Below are 22344 nucleotides of genomic sequence, written 5' to 3'. Positions count from 1 at the left end.
AAAAAGAGAAAGAATGAAGGAGAGGGAGGAAGGGTGGGAGAGAAGGGAAAAAGACAAAGAGAGGCGAGAAAATGGTTGGAATTCACTGGAGAGGAAAGAGAGAATGAGAAATAGTACTCACAAAAGCATAAACATGTGCTTAACCTGTGAACAACCTACTGGGAGCATCTATTTTGTGTTTTTCAGGATGTCTGTGGTTAGAGATAATTATCATAGAGGTTTCTGCCATCTCATCAAGCAGTTGAAAGATAAACAGTAGTACTCAAAATATCATATTATGATAGAGTAGAAAGATTTGTACTCTTGTGTTTTAATCTCTTCTGGGAACAAAAAATAAAGAAGAATGACTAAAATTCCCAATCTCCAAAGAAGATAACTGAGTGTACTTACACAAGTGATCAGGTCCTTTTAAAACAAGGCGAATATGTCTACTTCCATAAGGAATGGCAACCACCGTGTCATCTACTAAAGAGAAACAAAGCAAACTCTTAAAAGGACATAATTTAAAACAAACATACCCAAACAATGATAATCTTTTTTTTTTTTTTTTAAGTATTTGAAATGTGAAAGCCAACATTCAGGATTTGAAATTTCCACTTTCCCCAGAATGGAATATCTTAAAAGAACTGGTCAGTAGTTAACTCATGGGAGATTTGGTCTTTTTTTTTTTTTTTAATATGAATTTTGATATATTGAAAAAATGGATTTGTAAATCTTCATTTAAGATTTCAAAATCTGGTCTTACACTGCCAAATTTCTCTTGAATAGGGCAACTGTATAACATTAAGAAAAATAAATTCTAATGTACAAAGAGTGAGTTTATTATATCAAAATCTGGACTTTTCTCTGGCAGAGTATCTATCTTGGCTGGATAGGACGGAGAAGAAGAGAGGAAAATATATTTGTGTTCTTTAAATGCCTAATGGGCAAAAACCATGCCTTCCAGTTCTTCAATATCCTGTACACTATCTACGCCCTATCCTGTACATAGTAAGAACCCTATAAATAGTAATTAACCTTTCCCACATGCCCCTTTTTTTTGAAAAAAAAAAAAAAAAGGCTGTGTTACAGATAATTTGAAAATGAACTGCTTTTCACCTACTTGCAAAGTGAGACTAAATTCATTGAAAGACCCAAAACCCACGCCTAAAAAAAATTGTGATGTATCACATGCATCTCAAAACATATCAGAAGCATTCTTATTTAGAATTCCTTTTGTGACAACAATACCTTAACAGATGACATTAAATTGCCGAGTTTCACTTTCACCTAAATTACACCATTTACTCTTTAAACCCCAAACTTGGGAGGTAGGCAGGTAGGATGCTATCATTGCTATTTTATGGCAAGTAGACTAAGCCTCTGAGGAGTATAATGACTACTCCAAAGTCAAATGGATAGGAGAGCACTCCGGAAGACAAGGAAAAGGCTGGTTTTTAAAAATTCCCTAGCATATTCATTCTGTGGAATTCCTTGTTCACACACATCTTTCTAATATTATACGTTATCATCTTGTCATTTGGAAATTCAGCTGAAATAAAATAAAATAATCCCCAAAGCTACTCAATTTCTCTGAAACTTAACATTTTTATCCTGCCATTGGGAGACTCAGTTTAAGAAAAGAATCTCATGAGTTATGAATGTCTCTGATCCTTTGTTTCCTTGTTTATAAAACAGGGAAAACAACACTTACCTCATAATATTGTTGTGAATAGAAATATAGAGATATAGATGGATAATCTGAAACCTAGTAGGTATTTTATAAATATAATTGTCCTCCCTCTATTCCAAATCTCCATAAGGAGAGGGACTGAGAGACTTTGTTTTTATTAGTTTTTTAAACACTTCCATGCCCTTGGTCCATTACCTGTCGAATGGGAAAGAAGAATCATATGCTCTAAATTCCTTCCCTGAAGAGGTTACATCTATCAAGTTCTCTACAATACTGAACATCCTACTTACACTACAACCATACAGCTGTTTTCAGTGCCATACGCTGCAGAAGAAAAGTCAGAGTTTCAAACAGCTAAGTTTGTTTCGGAGCCTTGGTGGCAAAGTGGTTAAGAGCTATGGCTCCTAACCAAAAAGTTTGCAGTTCAAGTCCACCAGCTGCTCCTTGGAAACCCTATGAGGCAGTTCTACTCTGTCCTATAGGGTCTCTAAGAGTCAGAATTGACTTGATGGCAACGGGCTTTTGGTTTGTTTCAGATAGTTTATGCATATAGGAAGAAAAATATCTAAAGGGAATGTAGAAAAGGAACAACAACAATAAAAAAAAAATGTAAGGACTGGGCCCACAGTGCTTTAAATGCCCTGCATAAAGAAATTAATTTTTAATTTTACAAGAGAAACTCAGAGCAGTTAAAACAAGGGGATTTCTAGAAATAGAAAGTCTTTTGTTTTTTCCACAGGTCAAATAAAGCGCAAGTAACATGGAACCTTCTGTCTAGCCCTGTGATACTCAGCAGAGATCTTCTGACCTACACACTGCTCAGGCTACCTTTCTCTTGTCCTGAGAAGTGATTCCACTCCCTGGTACATTAACTCTAGCTTTTGGTTGATGCAGTAATGCTTGTACTCTCCCTGAAGAAGGTGGTGGAGGAAGAAGGTAAGATGGAAGAGAGAGTAGACCAGGCCAAGAGTAGAATATCTTCTGAAGTTTGTCTGCACTTGCCTAGTCAAAGATAAGTATGGAGGGGTGAAGAATTTTATTTGAAATAACCAGTCTTAGTCCAGTAGTAAGCACTGAATACATGCTGAACTGTAAATATATCACTGTACGTGATTTTAACTTTAAGTTTCTGTATTTAACTTAAGCATTTTTTGACTCAAAGCTTGAATTGTTACAAGTACTTTTAAAAAGACAGAGAAAGAAACATGAAACAACTCCGGCTGGTGCAAACTTGAGCAGTCTTCAACACACTGCACAAGAGGTAGGAAGAGACACGCCCTATTCTTCTACCACTCTGAAAAGGGCTAGTGGACCACCGGCAGACCTTCGGCAAACTCATTTATTCCACAAATACTTTTTGAGGGACTTCTGGTGTCAGTCTCCATGCTAGGTACGAGGGATTTGGTGATAAATGAGACAAAGAACCAGTCCCGCGAGGTGGTCCCAAGTTAGTTTCTTAAGAGCTCTAAAACAAAGAAGCCCCTCTAACTCAGTGTATTGCCAACATGATTACTCAGGGAATAGTCTTCTTATGTACCACCTGTTAACATCACCTGATGCGCTTCTGGACATACTTAAAAAAAAAAAATGGCACTCTTAATATTACAAAAAGCAAAATAGAAAACCTTAAAAATCTCATTTTCTGCATGTTGATAAAAAGCGACTCTTCGAGTTGCATACGTATTAATGATTGTCTCATGTGATAATAAATTTTCAGTGTTTCTTCAACTTGCCGTCTACTACAGTGCTGCGCATGCACAGGGAAGCGTTTGAGACATCCCAGAACGTGCAAGTCATTCGCTTTTAACGCTTGCCTCCTCGGTGATTAATTCAATTGGTATGGCTGGTGAGCAGGTGACTGTCTCCTCGCCCACACATTCCTCTGGGTATCCTTTCCCACTAAGACACACTATTCTTCTAATCTATTCTGGCTTTGTTGACTAAACCCATGATGCCAGTCTTCAGGACGTATTTCTAGGTTATTAATCAACAACTCTAACAGACCTGCTTCACAGTTCAGATAACCCCTCTCGGTTAAAAGGACAAGATTTCCATGTGAATCACGGAATTCTGTCATTTCACATATTAACCCAACCCAGTGCCGTTGAGTCGATTCCGACTCATAGCGACCCTACAGGGGAGAGTAGAACTGCCCCATGGAGTTTCCAAGGAGCGCCTGGCGGATTCAAACTGCCGACCCTTTGGTTAGCAGCCGTAGCACTTAACCACTACGCCACCAGGGTTTCCATTTCACATACATGGATTACAAATACCTTTTCTCAAGAAAACTGTACTCGAGGATCGTACCTAAATGATCTCCTGAAAACACCCTATATCTATATTTATATTCTACATCTTCTTATACAGAACATTTTCCGTTTGTTTTTTAATCTTGTCATATGTAGTTTTTTTTGTGTGTGATTCAATGCTGTATCAGAGAAATGTGATGATGATTTTTTTTTTTGAAAGGACAGGATTTCCTATTCTGATATGTGAGTTAATCTTATTTTTAGACCTGTTCATAAGTTCATGTTTTTAAGGACTCTTTCCTCTAATAAACCTATGAGCTGATATTTAATTTTTTTTTAATGGAAGAGTCATTGTTAGTATAGTTGGATACATATAAAACATACAGGAATTTTTAGTTATGTATTTTTTATCTTCGTGACAATTTATTATTCTTAAAATATATCCAATAAATATAAGGAGAAGGTGAGCAACTAGGCCCCTCAAATTTTTTGTTTATTTCCAAAGTTTATCAGTAATTGCACAGTGGAGGGTGTATACTGTACAGGACAAACAAGATCCTCTCTCCCCACTGGGGAGCTCTACCCATCAAGTAGCTTAGGCCAAAAACTCTGGAGCTATCCTTGACTTCATCTTTATATCTAATCAGTTAGAAAATCTTATTGGCATTAGAGTCAAAATATCACATTTCACTGATTCTAAGGGAAATAACTTTACGTTTTAACGGATACAAAATCAGAATGCATGGCACAATCAATGATATATTCTCTCTCATCCAGGCAGTAAACCTAGCATAGTTATGTTTGCCTGCACAGGTGCTAACACCAAAAAAGCCAGTATCAAACTTTCAAAATGGGTATAAACAGCTTAGGAGAAAATTCTAAAGACAACCTCTAGGAATCAAATGGTTGTAGAGAGATGAGGAATTGGAAATGCTTAACAACATGTCCCAAAGTGGGTGTCAAAAGTGGGCTAAAACCAAAACAAAAAAAACACCAAACCCATTCCTGTCGAGTCAATTCTGACTCACAGCGACCCTATAGGACAGGGTAGAACTGCCCCATAGGGTTTTGGAGGAGCTGCTGGTGGATTCAAACTGCTGACCTTTTTGATTAGCAGCCACAGCACACTGCAGCTCTTAACCACTGTGCACCAGGGTTCCAAAAGTGGGGTGGCTCTACATAACCACAACGCTGAGTTAAGAGCCCAGCACCAAAACGTCAGCTTCTGGCCAAGATGGAGTAATAGAGATAAATTTAACTCCTAACTGAAATGACAAAATATCAAACAACATCACAGGTATTTCCCGACTTAGGATGTATTTGAGTTATGATGAATTGCACTTATGACTGTCTTTTGTACATCTTATCGTCAGTAATATGTACCACATACAGTGTTGCAATACATAATCTGCGGATGTTATCCTTCTCGTGCCACCCCCCCAAAACAAAGATTGGATTTATAAAGATTTTGATAATAAAACAGATTAATACATGAAAACTAAAAAAAAAAAAAAAAATGAGGTATTTGACTTACAATGGAGTCACTGGAACGGAACCTTGTCATAAGTCGAGTACTACCTGTATGTGAAATCATGGTTTTCAAGATGCTGGACTTCAAGCAAGGAAGGACAGTGACCCCAGAAAGTTGGGAAACAAATGAGATGAGTCAGACAATTGCCCCAACTTACTGCCTTGAAAGACGTTCCAGGCCGTGGTTCGGAATGAAGAAACTCAGGGGGATTCCCTGAGTTGAGAGGAAAAGCTGAGAGTCTGAGGAAGAGGCCAACATGACTAGAGTTTGCAGGACAGAATACTAGAAAGGAGGGAGATACACAGAGACACAACTTTTGAGATCTAAGAAGGTCCCCCTTAAGCATATTGATCAGTACATGTATGTGAGGCTGGAGAAAGAACCAGAAAAAAGAACAATATGGAAGAGAACCTGGTGCTCATACAGGGCAGGGAATAGTATCTTATCTTACCTGTCAGACTGGAAAAACCTCATAATTCGTAGGACATCAAGTAGAGTACTTAAAAGGGTCTTCTGTCTGTAGCAGGGCACAATTAGCTCTAGACTAAATATGGCTTTGGTACTACCTACCAAATTTCAAGACTCCAAAGGATCAAACAGATTCCAAGCAACTTAACTGCTCCTAGAACAAAGCTCAAGAATATTTCTAGGAATACAAAAATATCTAGTACTGTACAAGGTAAAGTTTGCAATGTTTGGCATCCAGTTAAAAATTACTAGGCATGGAAAGAAATTGAAAAAGAGAGCCCACACTGAAGGGAAAAATCAATCAAATGAAACACAGAATGGACATTAATCCATGGAATAACTGTATTCCATGTGTTCAAACATTAAGTACTGAAAAAGTAATCTCCAGTCTCAGATAGTTTCACTGGTGAGTGATTCCTAGTATTTAAAGTAGAAATAACATCAATCCTACACAATCTATTCCAGAAAATAGACGAGGTAGGAACACTTCCCAACTCATTGTACGAGGCCAGCATTATGCTGATGTGAACGCCAGATAAAGATAGTACAGACAGATAATATTAAAAACCAATACCCAAACATGAGCATAAATGTAAAAATCCTCAACCAAATATTGACAAATCAAATTTAACAATCCATATAAAGAGCTATACACCATGATGAACAGAGTTTATCTGGGGAACACAAGGTTGGTCTTTGCTTGAAAATCAATTAATGAAATTCATCACAATAACAGCGTAAGAAAGAAAAGCCACATGATCATATCAACTGAGACAGAAAAGGCATTTGACAAAATTTAACATAAATTAGTGACAATAACTCATCAAACTAGGAATAGACGGGAACTTCCTCAATCTGATCAAGGGCATGTACAAAAAACCTACAGTTAACAACATACTCCACAGTGAGAGACTAAATGTTTTCCTCTTAATATTGTGAACAAGTTAAGGAAGTCTACTCTAATAAGTCTTATTCAACATTGTACTGGGCATGCAAGTCAGTGCCATAAGGCCAAAAAAGGAATAAAAGGTCTACAGGTTGGAAAAGAAGCAAAACCATCCCTATTTGTAAACAACATGATTGTTTATATAAAAAAATCCCAAGAAAACTACCAAAAAATTCCTACAACTAATAGGTGAGTTTTAACAGTTTTGCAGAATACGTGAACAACATACAAAAATCAATCATACTTCTATAAATTAGCAATGTGCAATTGGAAATAAAATCCTTTTAAGAAATTAATATCATGGAAATATTCTAAGTGATCAGAAAGCATTGTATCATAGTTTTCTTAGTTTTTTAGTGGTATGTAAAATAATGGTGCATCTTTCAATTGACGATGTCTTAAAAAAAAAAAAGAAATACAATATATCCAGAATTGGATCACTTCTCATCACCTCCACTGCCCATGTCATCATCATCCCTGGCCTGGCTTACTGTAATAGTCTCCCGACCACTCTTCTTACTTCTATACTTGGCCTCATTCCAGTCTATTCTCAACATGTATATAGAGTGATCCTTTTAAAAAGGAAATTAAATCATGTCATTCCTCTGATCAAATCCTATAATGACTTCTCATCTCATACTAAAAGCCAAAGTTCTTATAGAACCCTAAAATATCTGTGCCGGTCTCCACCCCACCTGACAACATCCCTGCCTTCTTCATTTTCTCTAGCCTTTAAATTTACTCATTTCATTTCAGTCACACTGGCTTCTTCGCTCTTCAAGAAGTATGTCAAGAATGTACCCACCTCAAGGCCTTTGCACTTGCTTTTTTCTCTGCTTGGAAATCTCCTTCCCTGATTTTTGCATGATGGCTTCACCTCCTTCGAATCTTTGCTCAAATGTCATCTTACCAGTGAGTCGTTCCATTAGTAACCTATTTAAAATTTCAACCTCCCTCCAACATTCTCCGTTGGTGTCCACCCCCATCTCCTGTTCTTTCCTGCTTTATTTTTCTCCATGGCTCCTATCACCATATGACACGCTACACATTTTGTTTACTTGTTTTACCTGTTTATCTGAATGTCTCTCACACTGGTACGTAAGCCACAAGAGAAAATGGATTTTTGTCTATTTCACTTATTGCTGTGTCTCTAGTACCTGAGTGAAAAGCAGGTGCCCAATACATATTTGCTACTGAATGAATAAATATATATCCTTGAACCTATAGTCAGCTGATCTTTGACAAAGTACCAAAGTCCACTGAATGGAAGAAAAGACAGTCTTTTTAACAAATCACGCAGGCAAAACTGGATGTGCCTCTGTAAAAAAGGAAACAGGACCCACATCTCACACAAAAACTAACTCAAAACGGTCAAAGACCTAAATACAAACCCTAAAACAATAAAGATAATCTAATACACATTGCACAAACACCAGGAGATAAACTAGAGAACATGGAGTGCCTAAAAATTAAACACTTCTCATCAAAAGACTTCACCAAAAGAATAAAAAGAGAACCTATGGACCAGGAAAATTTTTTTGGCTACGATGTATTCGATGAGGGTCTAATCTCTAAAATCTGTATAATACTTCAACATCTCAATAACAAAAAGACATATAATTCAATTAAAAAATGGGCAAAGGATATGAACAGATATTTCACCAAAGAAGACATTCAGGCAGCTAACAGACACATGAGGAAATACTCACGATCTTTAGCCATTAGCGAAATGCAAATCAAAACTACAATGAGATATCATCTCTCCCCAACATTACTGGCACTAATAATAATAATAAAAAAAAAAAAAACAGAAAATAACAAATGTTGGAGAGGTTGCAGGGAGATTGGAACTCTTATTCAACACTGGTGGGAACACAAAATGGTACAACCACTCTGGAAACCAACACAACACCTCCTTAAAAAGCTAAAAATAAGAATACCTTAAGATTCAGCAAGCCCACTCTTAGGAATATATCCTAGAGAAATAAGAGCCATCACACAAATAGACATATGCACACCCATGTTCACTGCAGTATTATTCACAGTGGCAAAAATGATGAGAACAACTGAAGTTCCCATCAACAGATGAATGGATAGACAAATTATGGTACATACACACAATGGATTATTACGCAACGATAAAGAACAATGATGAATCTGTGAAGCACCTCATAATGCGGACGAATCTGGAGGGTATTATGCTGAGTGAAATGAGTCAATCACAAAAACACAAATATTGTATGAGACTACTATTATAAAAACCCAAGAAAAGGTTTACACATAGAAAAAAACAACGTTTAATGGTTACCAGGAAGGGGAGGGGTGGGATGGGGAAATCACTAACTAGATAGTAAAAGATAGTAGACACGTGTTAATTTTGGTGAAGGGAAAGATAACACCCAATATAGGGGAAGTCGGCACAACTTGACCAAGGCAAAGTCATAGAAGCTTCCTAGACACATCCAAACACCTTGAGAGACTGGGTTACTGGTACTGAGGGTTGGAGAACATGGGCTTGGGGTGTATCTAGGTCAACTGGCTTAACATAGTTCATAAAGAAAATGCTCTATATCCGATTTGGTGAGTAATATCCGGGGTCTTAAAAGCTTGCAAGTAGCCATCTAAGACACATCTATTGGTCACATCACATTCAGAGCAAAGGAGAATGAAGAAAACCAAAGACACAGGAAAACATTAGCCCAAAGGACTAATGGACCACATCAACCACAGCTTCCATAAGGCTGAGCCTAGAAGAATTAGAGTGTCCAGTTACCACCACTAACGGCTCTGTCAGGGCGCACAATAAAGGGTCCCAGAGAGAACAGGAGGAAAACATACAGCAAAATTCATATTCACACACACACACACACACATGCACGCACACAAAAGACCAGACTTAATGGTCCGACAGACACTGGAGGAACCCACGAGACTTTGGCCCCCAGACAACCTGCTAACTCAGAACTGAAGTCGCTCCCAAACTCCACCTTTCAGCCAAAGATTAGACAGGCCTATAAAACAAACAACACATGTGAGGAACATGCTTCTTAGTTTAATCACAAAATCAAGTATACAAGACCAAATGGGCAACACCTTCCCAAAAGCAAAGACAAGAAGGTGGGAAGGGATAAGAAAACTGGACAAATGGACATGGGGAGCCCAGGGTGTAAAAGGAAAGGGGGAGAGTGCTGACACATTTCGGGGATTGCAACCAATGTTACAAAACAATTTGTGTATAAATTTTTGAATGGGAAACTAATTTGCACTGTCAACTTTCACCTAAAGCACAATAAAATTAAAAAAGATATATATCCTTGAGTAGTGTGTGAGTATAGCCTGAAGCAGCCAGGTACAAGGTGGAAATTTCTTTAAAATTCTGTGCTTTCTTTAAAAAATCCATATGTATTTTGTGCTTCATTATAGAATATACAGACTTTTTTTTTTTTTGCTAAAAGCTTGCTTTACCTCAAAATCCCAGAGCCAGACTGATAGTTCAGGAATGTATTTGCTTATCGGTATCCATTAAAAATCAGTATAAACTGTAATTCAAGAAGCATAGCCTTAAGTCTTAAGAGCTTCATTTCACTTTGATGTAAACTAATTTATTGGGTCCTTGCCACTTAGGGTAGGTGGAGAGGTGTTTTCAAAGCACATAGATATACATAAGGTCTACGAAGCTAGAGATAGCAAATGGATAGTGAACAGACTGGTTCTAGCTCTAAGGATATTCTGAGTATACATGGAAAATGTATAACATATTACAAATCAATCAAGCTTATAAGAAAATGAGCATTTAAATTTTAAGAATCCAAAACAAGTTTTTAAAACAAGTTAATGGTATCAAAATTTGATTCTTTTTGTCTTGGGCTGGGGAAGTCAAGAGAAAGTGACCAGGGAAAACGGAAATACTTCAATTTATCAGCGGACAGCCTTTTCCTTTAAAAAAGAGTGCCTCTACCTTACTCTATTTCCATTATCATGCCTAACACAGAAACAAAATTCACCATCAAATGGCAGCCATTTAACAAGTTCCTCCTACTTCTCTTTATCCTTCTTCTTTTTTCCACCAAGCCAGATTCAGAAGAGGACATGGAACAAGGGATATCATTGCTGATGGCAGATCGGTCTTGGATGAAAGCATAGAATCCCAGAAGGATGTTTATCTGTGTTTTATTGACTATGCAAAGGCATTTGACTGTGTGGATCATAACAAATTATGGATGATATTGTGAAGAATGGGAATTCCAGAACACTGAGTTGTGCCCATGAGGAACCTGTACATAGACCACGAGTCAGTCATTCAAACAGAACAAGGGGATACTGCATGGTTTAAAGTCCAGAAAGGTGTGTGTCAGGTTGTGTCCCTTCACCATACTTATTCAATTTGTATGCTGAGCAAATAATTTGAGAAGCTGTGCTATACGAAGAAGAATTTGGCATCAGGATTGGAGGAGATCTACAGGTGAAACAACGCTGCTTGCTCAAAGTGAAGCAGATTTGAAGCACTTACTGATGAAGACCAAAGACTACAGCTTTCAGTATGAATTACACCTTAACGTAAAGGAAACAAAAATCCTCACAACTGGACCAATAAGCAACATCATGATAAATGGAGAAAAGACTCAAGTTGTTACGATTTCATTTTTCTTGGATCCACAACCAATGCCCACGGAAGCAGCAGTTAAGAAATCAAATGGCTTATTGCACTGGGCAAATCTGCTGCAAAAGACCTCTTTAAGGTGTTCAAAAGCAAGGATGTTACTTTGAGGACTACGGTGTGCCAGACCCAAGCTGTGATATTTTCAATTGCCTCACATGCATGCCTAAGCTGGGCAATGAATAAGAAGACGGAATAAGAACTGGCTAATTTGAATTATGGGACTGGCAAACAATATTGAATATACCATGGACTGCCAGAAGAATAACCAAATTTGTCTTGGAAGAAATACAACCAGTGTGCTCCTTAGAAGCGAGGATGGCAAGACGGTATCTTACATACATTGGACATGTTATCAGGAAGGACCAGTCCCTGGAGAAAGACATCATGCTTCATAAAGTGGAAGGTCAGTGAAAAAGAGGAAGGCCTTTAATGAGATAGACTGATGCAGTGGCTGCAACGGTGGGCTCAATTTAGCAATGATTCTGAGGACGGCGCAGGACTGGGCACTTTTGTTCTGTGTACATAGGGTCGCTATGAGTCAGAACCAACTTGACGGTACCTAACACAACATTTTCCAGTATGATCTTTAACTCTCTCATTTTTCATTTGTTCCCCTGAGGCTTGATAGCACGAAGCAAAAAACTTGGAAATAAGTTCAGAAAGAAAATGAGTCCAATGTGGTGGAATCCAAGCGCTAGGAGTTCTAAGAAAGCATGTGGCTGGCTTAAGGTGTCTTTTGGCAGAACACAGGGGAGGGACTTGGCCAAACTCCCTTCTTGTCTCCAGCGGCAGAGAACGGCTTACCTGGCTAATACACTGGGCCCTGCAGACTGGCCTAATCCTCCCTGCCTGTGGGTCGCTTCACAGTCTGTAAATACAGGTGGAAAGTTTTTCTAGGGTGAAGAAAGCATAAGCAAGGCAGTTTGTTCAGCATCTGCTATAGATTTCAGGGAGGTGCACTCATATGCTGGAATTTATTTACATAAATCATTTTGTCATGAGGCATCATCAGTGTGAAGGTAAATGAATCAATTACATTTTGTCATTATGTATAATCATCAGGTTTTGTATTTTATAATTTACCCACTGTCAGCCTTGAGGAGAGCACTTTTCATTAAAGTATTTATTTGCCAACCTGGAGATGACGTATGGTGCTCAATTTGCTTCAGTTTGTCCTTCAGAGCTTCTCCACCTATGTTCCAATGATTCAAAGCCCAGGGGTCACTGATCAGCCTCTAACAGGAAGGTAAGAAATATCTACCTTCAGGCTCCTCTCTAAGGGCAGGAGGGAAGGGGCACAAGGAAGAAAGGAAAGATCCCCACCATGAAAACCATACCCTAGCCCCTTTGATACCTGACATAAATTTCCAGATAATGAGTACTGATTCAGTTATGTACAAAGACTAATTTGAAAGATTCTAACTTTGCTAGCATTCCTGAACGAGTTCTCTAAAAGTGACCATTTAAATGTAACTCTTTCCAAATAGCTACCCATGACTCCAGAGATTTATAAGAGAATTATGCCTCTGTCCATCTCTGGTTTCCATCTTCTAACTTGTTTAATTTTTCATCTTATAGAAGAAGCTACCAACACACATGGCCAAAGAAAAATCTCTCCTGAATGTACTATATCAATGTCTAACTTACCTCATCCTTCATTCCATCTGCCAGGTTTTTTTTTTTTTTTTTTGCAAAATCACATTTTTCACTGTCTCCAGGGGAGTCAGAATGTGGAGAGTTTCCCCAAGCTGGCACCTCCAATTTTTCATGTGTTTTAAATACCTGCTTCTTTCTTCCTGCCCCCTCTTCTTCCCTAGAGGTTAGTCCTTTTGGCCAGTGGCCTTTTCCTGACTTCTCCTCTGAATAGCTCTTAGTGCACACCCGAAGAGCTGAATCTACCTTTCTTCTTGACTTACAAGTCCATTTAAAGCCACAAACCTCCCATATGTCAATTGTTTTCTTCTAGCTAGTCAACAAGTAAAGAGAACAAAATCACACTCACTAAAGATATTCATTCTCATTCCCCAAGCCAGGTGGGACATGTGGAAAGAGATAATCAAGGATCTATTGAAGAATTCTGAATAATGGCAAAATCTGGAGACAATATGCCAAATAAGGTCAAAATAATTCTAAGAATGCATGTCCTTGAGTACAAAACCAAAAAAAAAAAAAAAACCAGTTGCTGTCAAGTTGATGCCATCTCTTGGTGACCCTATGTGTTGCAGAGCAGAACTGTGCCCCATAGGGCTTTCAAGGCTGTGACCTTTTCGAAGTCTATCACCAAGTGTTTTTTCCAAGGTACCCCTGGGTGAGTTCAAACTGCCAACCTTTAGGTTAGCCAAGGCCTTAACCTTTTGCACTGCCCAGGGACTCCTCCCGGAGTACAAGGAGTATCTTATTTCTATCTATATCTTCTGGGGCACCTAGTACCGTGACTGTCACAGAGGACAGTGAACTGAAAAAGGACCTGGATTAATGTGTGACTCCACTGTTGACTCAGGTATCATGAGGACCTATACCATCTACTCTAGCAGTGCCCAACTGGGTAGATATCTGAGGCCCCTGCCTTGGTCCATCTACCTGCTTTATAGATGAATCTGATTTTGGGCTCAAATCTTGGCTCTAAGTATTTTATAGTTGTGTAGTTTGGAGAGGTCACTTAATCTGGCTAAGCCTCCATTTGCTCATCTGTAACGTGGATATTAACAGTACCTTGCTCATAGGTTGTTATGAGGATTAAATGAGACGATCATGTACCGTTCTCAGCACCCATATGTACAGTAAACATACTTTTACTGTTCTGGTATAGAGAGATCAAGACACAAAGATCACTAAAAAGCTTCACACAATCATTGCCCAATATTAATTCTGAAAGCACCTGTGGTCAGCACTGACCAAAAGCTGCTCTGTAAATGGTGACCATGTTATTTCACAACTGGAGGAGTGAATTTATGCTAATCTGCTCATTCTCTCTGGTATATTCCACCAGAAACACCAGATTACATACCAGGCTGGCAGATAGGCAGGCAGGGACTGGGACGCAGTCTGTCCTCGTGTTGGGTAACAAAGCTCATGTTTGCAGGTAGGATGTATCTAGACTCATGTCTAATTTACTCCTGCTATGCCTCAGAAGAAATGGCTTTCTCCTTGGGGTTGCAACTGGTGACTTGACTCAATCCACTAAGCTAAACTATAAAGTAGGAACATTAAACTTTCCACACTTTCAGATTCATTTTCACTTTGGTAGAGGTGTTATTCCCTAGCTGCTGCGGGGAGCCCACGCTAGGCCAGGGGAGAATAAGTCCACAAGCCCAAAGATTGCCCCATCTCTTTGGTGTCTTACATTTGGTTGTGGAGAGCTGGGATTTATACTGCCCTCGAACCAGCCGGCAGGTGGACCCATCTCCATTGCAGACCCCACAGTTATCTTCCTTGACGGTGCTTCCCAGCTGGTGATCGCAGCCAACAATCTAACAAGAAAGAGAGATGTGAATTCAACCAGGCACCTACCCAAGGAAGGACCCATTGTGAGGTCATTCGCCACCAAATTACCCTCCCTTCCTCCCTGAGGAGGCATAAAAGATATGTCCTATGAAGGGGACTGAGTCTAGGTGGAATTTGAGCCGAGCTAAGAAAGAAAAACGTAGCGTGGGTAAAAATGTTTTTACAGTTCCAATACACAAACAGAAAGGAGGGTGTGAGAGAGAGATTGAGAGAGGAGAGAAAGATCCTGAACTATTTATGTTGTTGGGTGCCATCGAGTCGATTTTTGACTCAAAGCAACACAATGTGACAGAGTAGAACTGCCCCATAGGGTTTTCTAGGCTTTTAATCTGCATGGGAGCAGGTTTCCAGGTCTTTTCTCCTCAGAGCTACTGGGTAGGTTTGAATTGCCAACCTTTGAGTTAGCAGCCAAGCGCTTAACCGTTGCACCACCAGGGCTCCTTAGTAATGTTATATAACCTTCATAAAAAAAATTCCCATTGTCAATAATTATGATTCATGGAAACCAGAAAAAAGTACAACCATGATGGAACTGTAGCAGGAAACATTTTAAAACTTTCTCATCTACTGAATCACCTCCATGTTCTATATGTCCTCTAAAATATAAACTGCGTAAGGGTTAAGGTTTTCTATGTTGAGTTCTTTGATGTATTTCAAGCCACTAGAACAGAGCTTGGCAAACTGTAGGCCCTCAATAAATGTTTGCTGAATGACAATGAAAATATATACTTTTCTAGCTAGCACTTCATTTAGGAAAGGAGATTCAGCTGACTGAAACAAGGTTAGTAATATGTATGTGTGGTGGGGCAGGTGGCCATGGAGGGCAGTAGAGATGAACAACACTGAGGGCCCTGCTATTTCACTGGCCCTGTCCTGGTGGCGTAGTGGTTAAGAGCTATGGCTGCTAACCAAAAAGTTGGCAGTTCGAATCCACCAGGTGCTCCTTGGAAACTCCATGGGGCAGCTCTACTCTGTTCTATAGGGTCGCTATGAGTCGGAATTGACTCACCAGCAGTGGGTTTTTTTTGTTTGGGTGCCAAGAACAATACAAATACATCATTAACTGTCAAAACAATCATGTAAGTTATTATTATCCCCACTTTACAGTTAAAGCTATGAATCTTATCCAAGGTCACTCAGCTAATAAGCAGCAGAGCTCTAAATACATCTAACAAAACTTATATGTTTAGTCCAAACCAGGCTTAACAAAATCATGAGCCTTTATAAAGTACGTGGGCAAACTGATCCGAAACTTTACTCTTTTCTTTCTAATGCCTGAGTTAAAAAAAAAAAAAAATTCAAAACTCAACTGTACCAGATTGTTCTAGTTAGATCCAGTACTAAAAGACTTATTCCATTCCCAAACTACTTCAGCTACTTCTTTGACAAAATAAAATGAGAACTGTACTAACATTTGAAGGGGCTTTTCTCCACCAAGTCCTCACAATTCCTCCTGCCTTTCAAAGATATGGTTGCTAATCTGAGGCTTGGTTTTCCTTTTTGTGGCTCTAATAATTGCAAACACATGTTTAGGCAAAAGTTTAACAATGTAATTACTTAGCATTGTGTTATCTAAGTGATATATTTTTCAAATGTGGTAATGTATCACTTAGATAACACAACTGTAGTAATGTATTTTTTTATAATTAAAAACAAGCATTTTTTAAAAATAGATGACAGAGCAACAATCTATTAACAGTCGTACATTTTTTGAAATGCAAGGATGCCAGGAAAACCTGGCGCTGAGTACTAAAGTGGGGAGAAAAGATAGGTTGACCCTGTCCCAGTGCGTTCACTGTGGTCAAGTAGCAGGTCTCCAATCCGTTCAGAGGCTGCAGTGAGGTCACTTCAGAATTCATCCAAACTTCACTCATGCAGAGCCAAGCACGTGCTGGCTTAAGTCTTCTCTGGTGTTCTTCTATGTAAGTGCAGTTAAGGTTATTTTCAAAAGTCTTATTTGTAGATGGACCCGCACATGAGCTGTTTAATTCTGTATTCACTCTTAGGTTCCATATGCAATGTGAAATGGGAATGCAGATGTACCTTACTTACAAAAATTTATTTAATTATTCAACCAAAATTTACTGAGGGCTTGTTATGGGGCCAGGCACTGTGGTAGGTACTTGGGGTTCAGCGGTGAATTTCAGCATAGATGGGCACACCCCTTATGGGACTTACAGTCTAGTGGTAGAGGCAGACACTACTCAAATCATCACACAAAATAAACGTAAAATGATAATCACAATAAATGCCAAGAGCACAGATACATGGTGCTCTGAAAGCATGAAATGTGGAAAATTAGATCTGGTTATTAAGGCCAGAGAAGACTTTCCTGAGGAGGAATCTTTTGGGATGAAATACGAATGAGGAATCAGAATTAACGAGATGAAGGGGAGATGTTGCTGCGAGGTTAACCACATCTTTTAGTCATGCCTAGACACTAGTTAATTAGAAAGTAAGCAAAAACCAAAGTCAATGAGAATAACAGAAACATGGCAGGAGACTAAACCATTACATTACACTAACAGGGTTGAATCCTTTGAGAAAACATGGCAATCTTAATTTAGGCAGTTTCCAAAAAAAAAATCACAGACTCTACTGTTGTTATACAGGGTTGAAAAAATATGGCCTTAATCTTACAAGGTATTCAGCTCTGTGGAAGGGCAAGATGGGTAGTGGGCAGGAGAACCCACTCTCAGGTATCTCACGCCTAACTGGATTTACTCCTTAAATTATAGGAATTTCAAGTTTCTCAAAGGATTTAAGTTTCTCTGGAAAAATTTTAATGGACTCTGATGTCTCTAAAGGAGCCAGAGGAAATAATCATAAAAACCTCTCTCTAATCCTAAAGATTTCTTATGGTTCCACAGCCATCTTAAGAACAATCCAGCTTCACCATCCAAAGTAACAGTCATCCTAGGAATAGCTAAATAGAAGGTGACATACTTTAAGGATAACTTGGCCAGAGCACTGGCTTCAGCGCTCTCAGTGTAGATTTACAGACCTCAGTTCCAGCTGGGCTTTAACTTCAGAGTTTAAAAGACTAACATCTCTCTGACACAATTGTTTTTTTCTCTGTATCAATTCTTCTTTAAGGTGCCAAAATATTCTAACTCAATTATTTGAAAATAATGTGGAACACTTTTTCACCAGATAAAATGATCTTCTTTTGGTCCAAGTTAAAATGTTTCGCAGTTATACCAGGCAAATCGCTGTTTACGTATCTCAATTGTTGATCTTAAATAATGATTTATTAAAAAGTAGTAAAACTTTAAGACTTATCATTAATAACAGAGATAAAAATATTTAGGAATCTATATAGATGAGCTTAATTTGCAGTTATAACGCTTACCTTGCTGTAGTGATCAATTTCATTACAGATTATTATGGTAAACCAGTGCTTACCTTGCTTACTGAGTCATCTGCTCTTGTCAAGTATTGTAAATTTGAAAAGAGGCAATGATTCTATAGGAAGGTGCTGAGGGGCTGGGAGAGAGATAGATACCAACCATACCTAGAAGCAGAATCTTTGATGTGGTAAAAAAAAAAAATGTGAAATTGTTCAATAGAGATGATCTGGTAAGCAAGGTAGGCACTGTGCTTATCTTGACTATTAGATAATCTGCCCCTGAATACAGGGCTTGCCATTTTAGATACACAATAAATATTGTTGAATCAACGAAACACATAACACCAAGCATAATTATTTGCTAATAATTCAAACGTAGGTTATAGATAAACAACCTGAGATTACAATCACTGATGACACGTATGCATTAAAAATGTGCATATATGTATGTGTATGTATCCATGTGTACAGATGAACCATAAATGAGAACCAGAGGGCAAACCTACCCCTTGCTGAACAAGAATTACAGTAAGGGGCTAGCATTTTTAAGATACTATTTCCCAGGTGCACCTCCGTGCATTATTAGTGGAATGTCATAGAAGACAATGTCCAGGTCATAGAGTTCCCAGACCCACCCCATTCTGGGAAAAACATTAAAGTGAGATAATGACCACTTATGACTATTGGCAACTGTGTGGAATTTTTTGCAAAGGACGGAAAATTAACAGAATATTTTGGCTCGCTGCAGCTGATTAGCACACCTACTTCTCACTTATCAACTATCTCGTTATCTGATGTTTCGCATTTACAGGACAACAGTAAAATACCTACTATCCAACTATTTTGTGCATTAATGAGGTGGCAGGCATGGCAGTAAGGCTGCTGAGTGTCCCCTCCAGGAAGCTGGGCTGGGCTGCCCCACACTCTCCTCTCCCTCTTTCCGGAGGGGGTGCTGTGCCCAGCTGTGAGTGGGGTCAGCCTCCTCCGAAGCCACGGCTTCCGAGCCGAACCACAGGCAGCACCGAGCCTGCGGACACCTGTTCTGGGTTCCCAGGTCCTACAGGGCCTAAGCCTGCAGCTCAAATTTGCTGTGGGGTGGGAAGGGAGGAAAGAAAGAGGTATTGGAGGAGGGCGTTTGGAAGAAATGCATGTGAGATTAATGACATCCCAAAGCGAGCCAAACTGGGCCTGAAGCCCACCTTGGCAGGCAAGGAGGGCACAGCAGGCCCCAGGATCGTGAATGCAGGGCTTGCAAAGGTGGGAGTGGAGTCCTGGAGGACACCTGGGGGGCTGCTCTGACCCAGCGCAGGAGGAAGGTGAAGTGGTTAAGCCATGGGTCCTCCAGTCACACAGCCTGGCTTCATCCAGCTTTGTCTGCATAATCTGTAACTGGACTTGTCACGGTGATGAGCACATCAATAAATCTTTTTTTATTAAAGCTGTGATTATTTCTAACGATCATATTTTCTAAATAAAAAAATCAGACAAATGGATGGTCTGAAAACAGGAAAAAAAAAAAAACCTCCATCTTGGCGTAATGCCAATTTTCGTATAACGACCTGGTCCTTGGAAACTACCCATGTCCATAAGTAAGGAGTGGGTGTACCCTGCTGCTAAGTATCAGCTGGCTGCAGTGCTCTAGCCTCCCTCTCATCCAAAGTGATTGAACAGTGTTGCTGGTTTTACAAAACTTTCATCTCAGGTGACATAAAGAGTGAGACGCTCCAAGAACAATTTACATGAAGGGAAAACAGCACCCCTGAGACTTACCAAGATGAACAGTAATGTTTTTGATGTCCAGACACCATTAGAGGGTCATCAACTTTTGCTTTTATATCTTGAATGTAAGCTTTTCGTGCTCTCTCTTAGGTATATGTTAATATAAACGCACATGGATGTGCAGTCCTTCATCTAATTTCTTAGGAGAACACTCACACTTACCACTGATGATTTTTCATCCACCTTCTTCAGGATTTACTAAAGAAAGAGGGAACCACTCCCTCCAAAAACAAAAAATCTAGGATGACAGCATCCAATCCAAGTTGGCTCATGGACTTGTATGCTCTGCAGATTCTAGGCATCAGGCCTACAGTATGTGCTGATATGGGTTTTTTCCTTCACTCTACAGAGCTGACAGCAAGTGAACAGGCAGAACACAAGACTGGAATTCTCTAGACACTGAAACATGTATAATAAAATGTCTTCACTAGGAGTCACAGGAGAAAGATACATCACCAAGCTAATAATTTGGAGAATGTAAATAAACACAACCCATAAGCAGATACCATACGCTAGACTGACAAGCTCACATGGGTTCATGCTGGCCATGTTTCAAATGGTTTTCCATAAGGACCGTGCCTTCTAGCACTGAATACTGAGCCTGTGATGTCAAGCTTTTCTTGATCCAATACCATGAGGTAAGAAACTTTTTAATCCCTCTATATTCAACACTAGGAAAAACAAATATGGAAAATTAAACTCTGCAAACCCGATCACTCCCGCTCTTATTTATAACTATTTAATGCAGATAGGACTTTATGGTTCACAGGATGCTCTTTGTACATTACACCTTATTTACCAATTCTGTTAAGTCAACAGGGGAGGCAGTGTATCTCCAATCTTGTCCTCAAAAGACTTAAAAAAAAAAATGCTTAATTCATTGATGTTTGGCCTATTGGTAAGATGATTTATCAAAGATTTATAAGATGTTCAAAAAAACAAATGAGAAATGGGGCAAAGAAAAATAAGGGTGAGAAAGAAAATGTAAAACTGCACACACTGTGAGGTCGTATACATCTGCTAGATGGGGGCCACAGACTTCGACTTGTGCTTCTTAGAAAAGAGGAAAACACAAGCAGTTACAAGAGTCATAGCACCTACTGAATCTTTTAGAAAATGTATAGGGGAGTGTGTTTCTTGTAGTACACACTAAATAAGTATTTGCATAATGAAACTAGCTCAAGATAACCACAATTTCTCAAAGTACCAAAACCCGAGATATAGATCTCCCGTGAGTCTTTTGAAAGGCAATGTCATGTCAACAATGTCCCAATAACATCTGAGCAAATAAATACAAGAAGTTTCAAAGAGCTAGTTCCTTAATAACATTTGATGAAGCCTAGTTTCAGGGAACATTTGGTAAAAGCAAATTTTAAAAGGTCAAAACAAATCATCTAGGTACAGAGTGCTGTGATTCGATTAATCCAAGGTTAGACTTTAAAGTACTTAGGCTAGCCTGGCAAAACACCACCCCTGTGCAGCTCCCTTCTGCCAGGACCCATAGTAGACACTGCTAATCAACCGCAGCACCCTCTGCCACTGAGCTTTTATAAGACCTTGGAACGCTTTCCAACATTGTGCTCTAGAAGCCAAATCCAATCAATGGTTGTTTCACGAAGAGACTAAACCAATCTACCATTCCAGAGTCAAAGAAATGGACTGGCTGCCTATCTTTTAGACAATTCTCCACAAATATTATTTCTCTTAAGATTTGAATAATTTCAAGTACAGATTATAAAACTGAAGTTCAGAGAAGATAACTAATTTCCCCAAGGTCACATAGCTGGTCAATAACAAAGCCAAACTTCCAATTTGGGATTTCTGACTAAGTTATATAGCAGAATTCCTATGAACCATGAAGAGACACACTATACAATATTCACACGGCAATGGTGAACAGTGACAACAAGGTTGAACATACTTATCAAGACCACCACCAGAGCCAGACCTATGCACAGAGATGAACAGATGGCTTCATCTATAACATGTGACTTGGAAGCACATATTGGAGTGAATGGGGAGCGACTACTCTCCGTCTATACCTGTGCTCCACCCCTCCTCACCTCCAGGCATACGTAAACACACACACAAATACTCCTTGCTCATAGTTTGTTGTGGGCACCCACATTTCCTCCTCCACATTCTTGTTTCTTTGGTTTACAGCTAAAATCTCTAATATGAGAAAA

General features: G+C 39.1%; 1 protein-coding gene across 6 annotated transcripts in view; it reads right to left on the bottom strand.

The window, feature by feature from the left end:
- Positions 1-22344, bottom strand: part of ADAMTSL1 (ADAMTS like 1) — a 389033-nt gene that overhangs the window by 235465 nt on the left and 131224 nt on the right. For 5 of the 6 annotated variants that reach the window (XM_049896920.1, XM_049896922.1, XM_049896918.1 and 2 more), the window contains exons 5-6: positions 14870-14996; positions 391-465 (exon numbers count right to left, since the gene is read on the bottom strand). In XM_049896920.1, the coding sequence (XP_049752877.1) occupies positions 391-465; positions 14870-14996 (202 nt within the window). The remainder of the gene's footprint in view (positions 1-390; positions 466-14869; positions 14997-22344) is intronic. The other variant, XM_049896919.1, reaches the window with a different exon arrangement.

This window comes from Elephas maximus, chromosome 9 (genome assembly GCF_024166365.1).
Source record: "Elephas maximus indicus isolate mEleMax1 chromosome 9, mEleMax1 primary haplotype, whole genome shotgun sequence".
Classification (NCBI taxonomy): domain Eukaryota; kingdom Metazoa; phylum Chordata; class Mammalia; order Proboscidea; family Elephantidae; genus Elephas; species Elephas maximus.
This window is presented reverse-complemented; position numbering and strand designations above follow the sequence as displayed.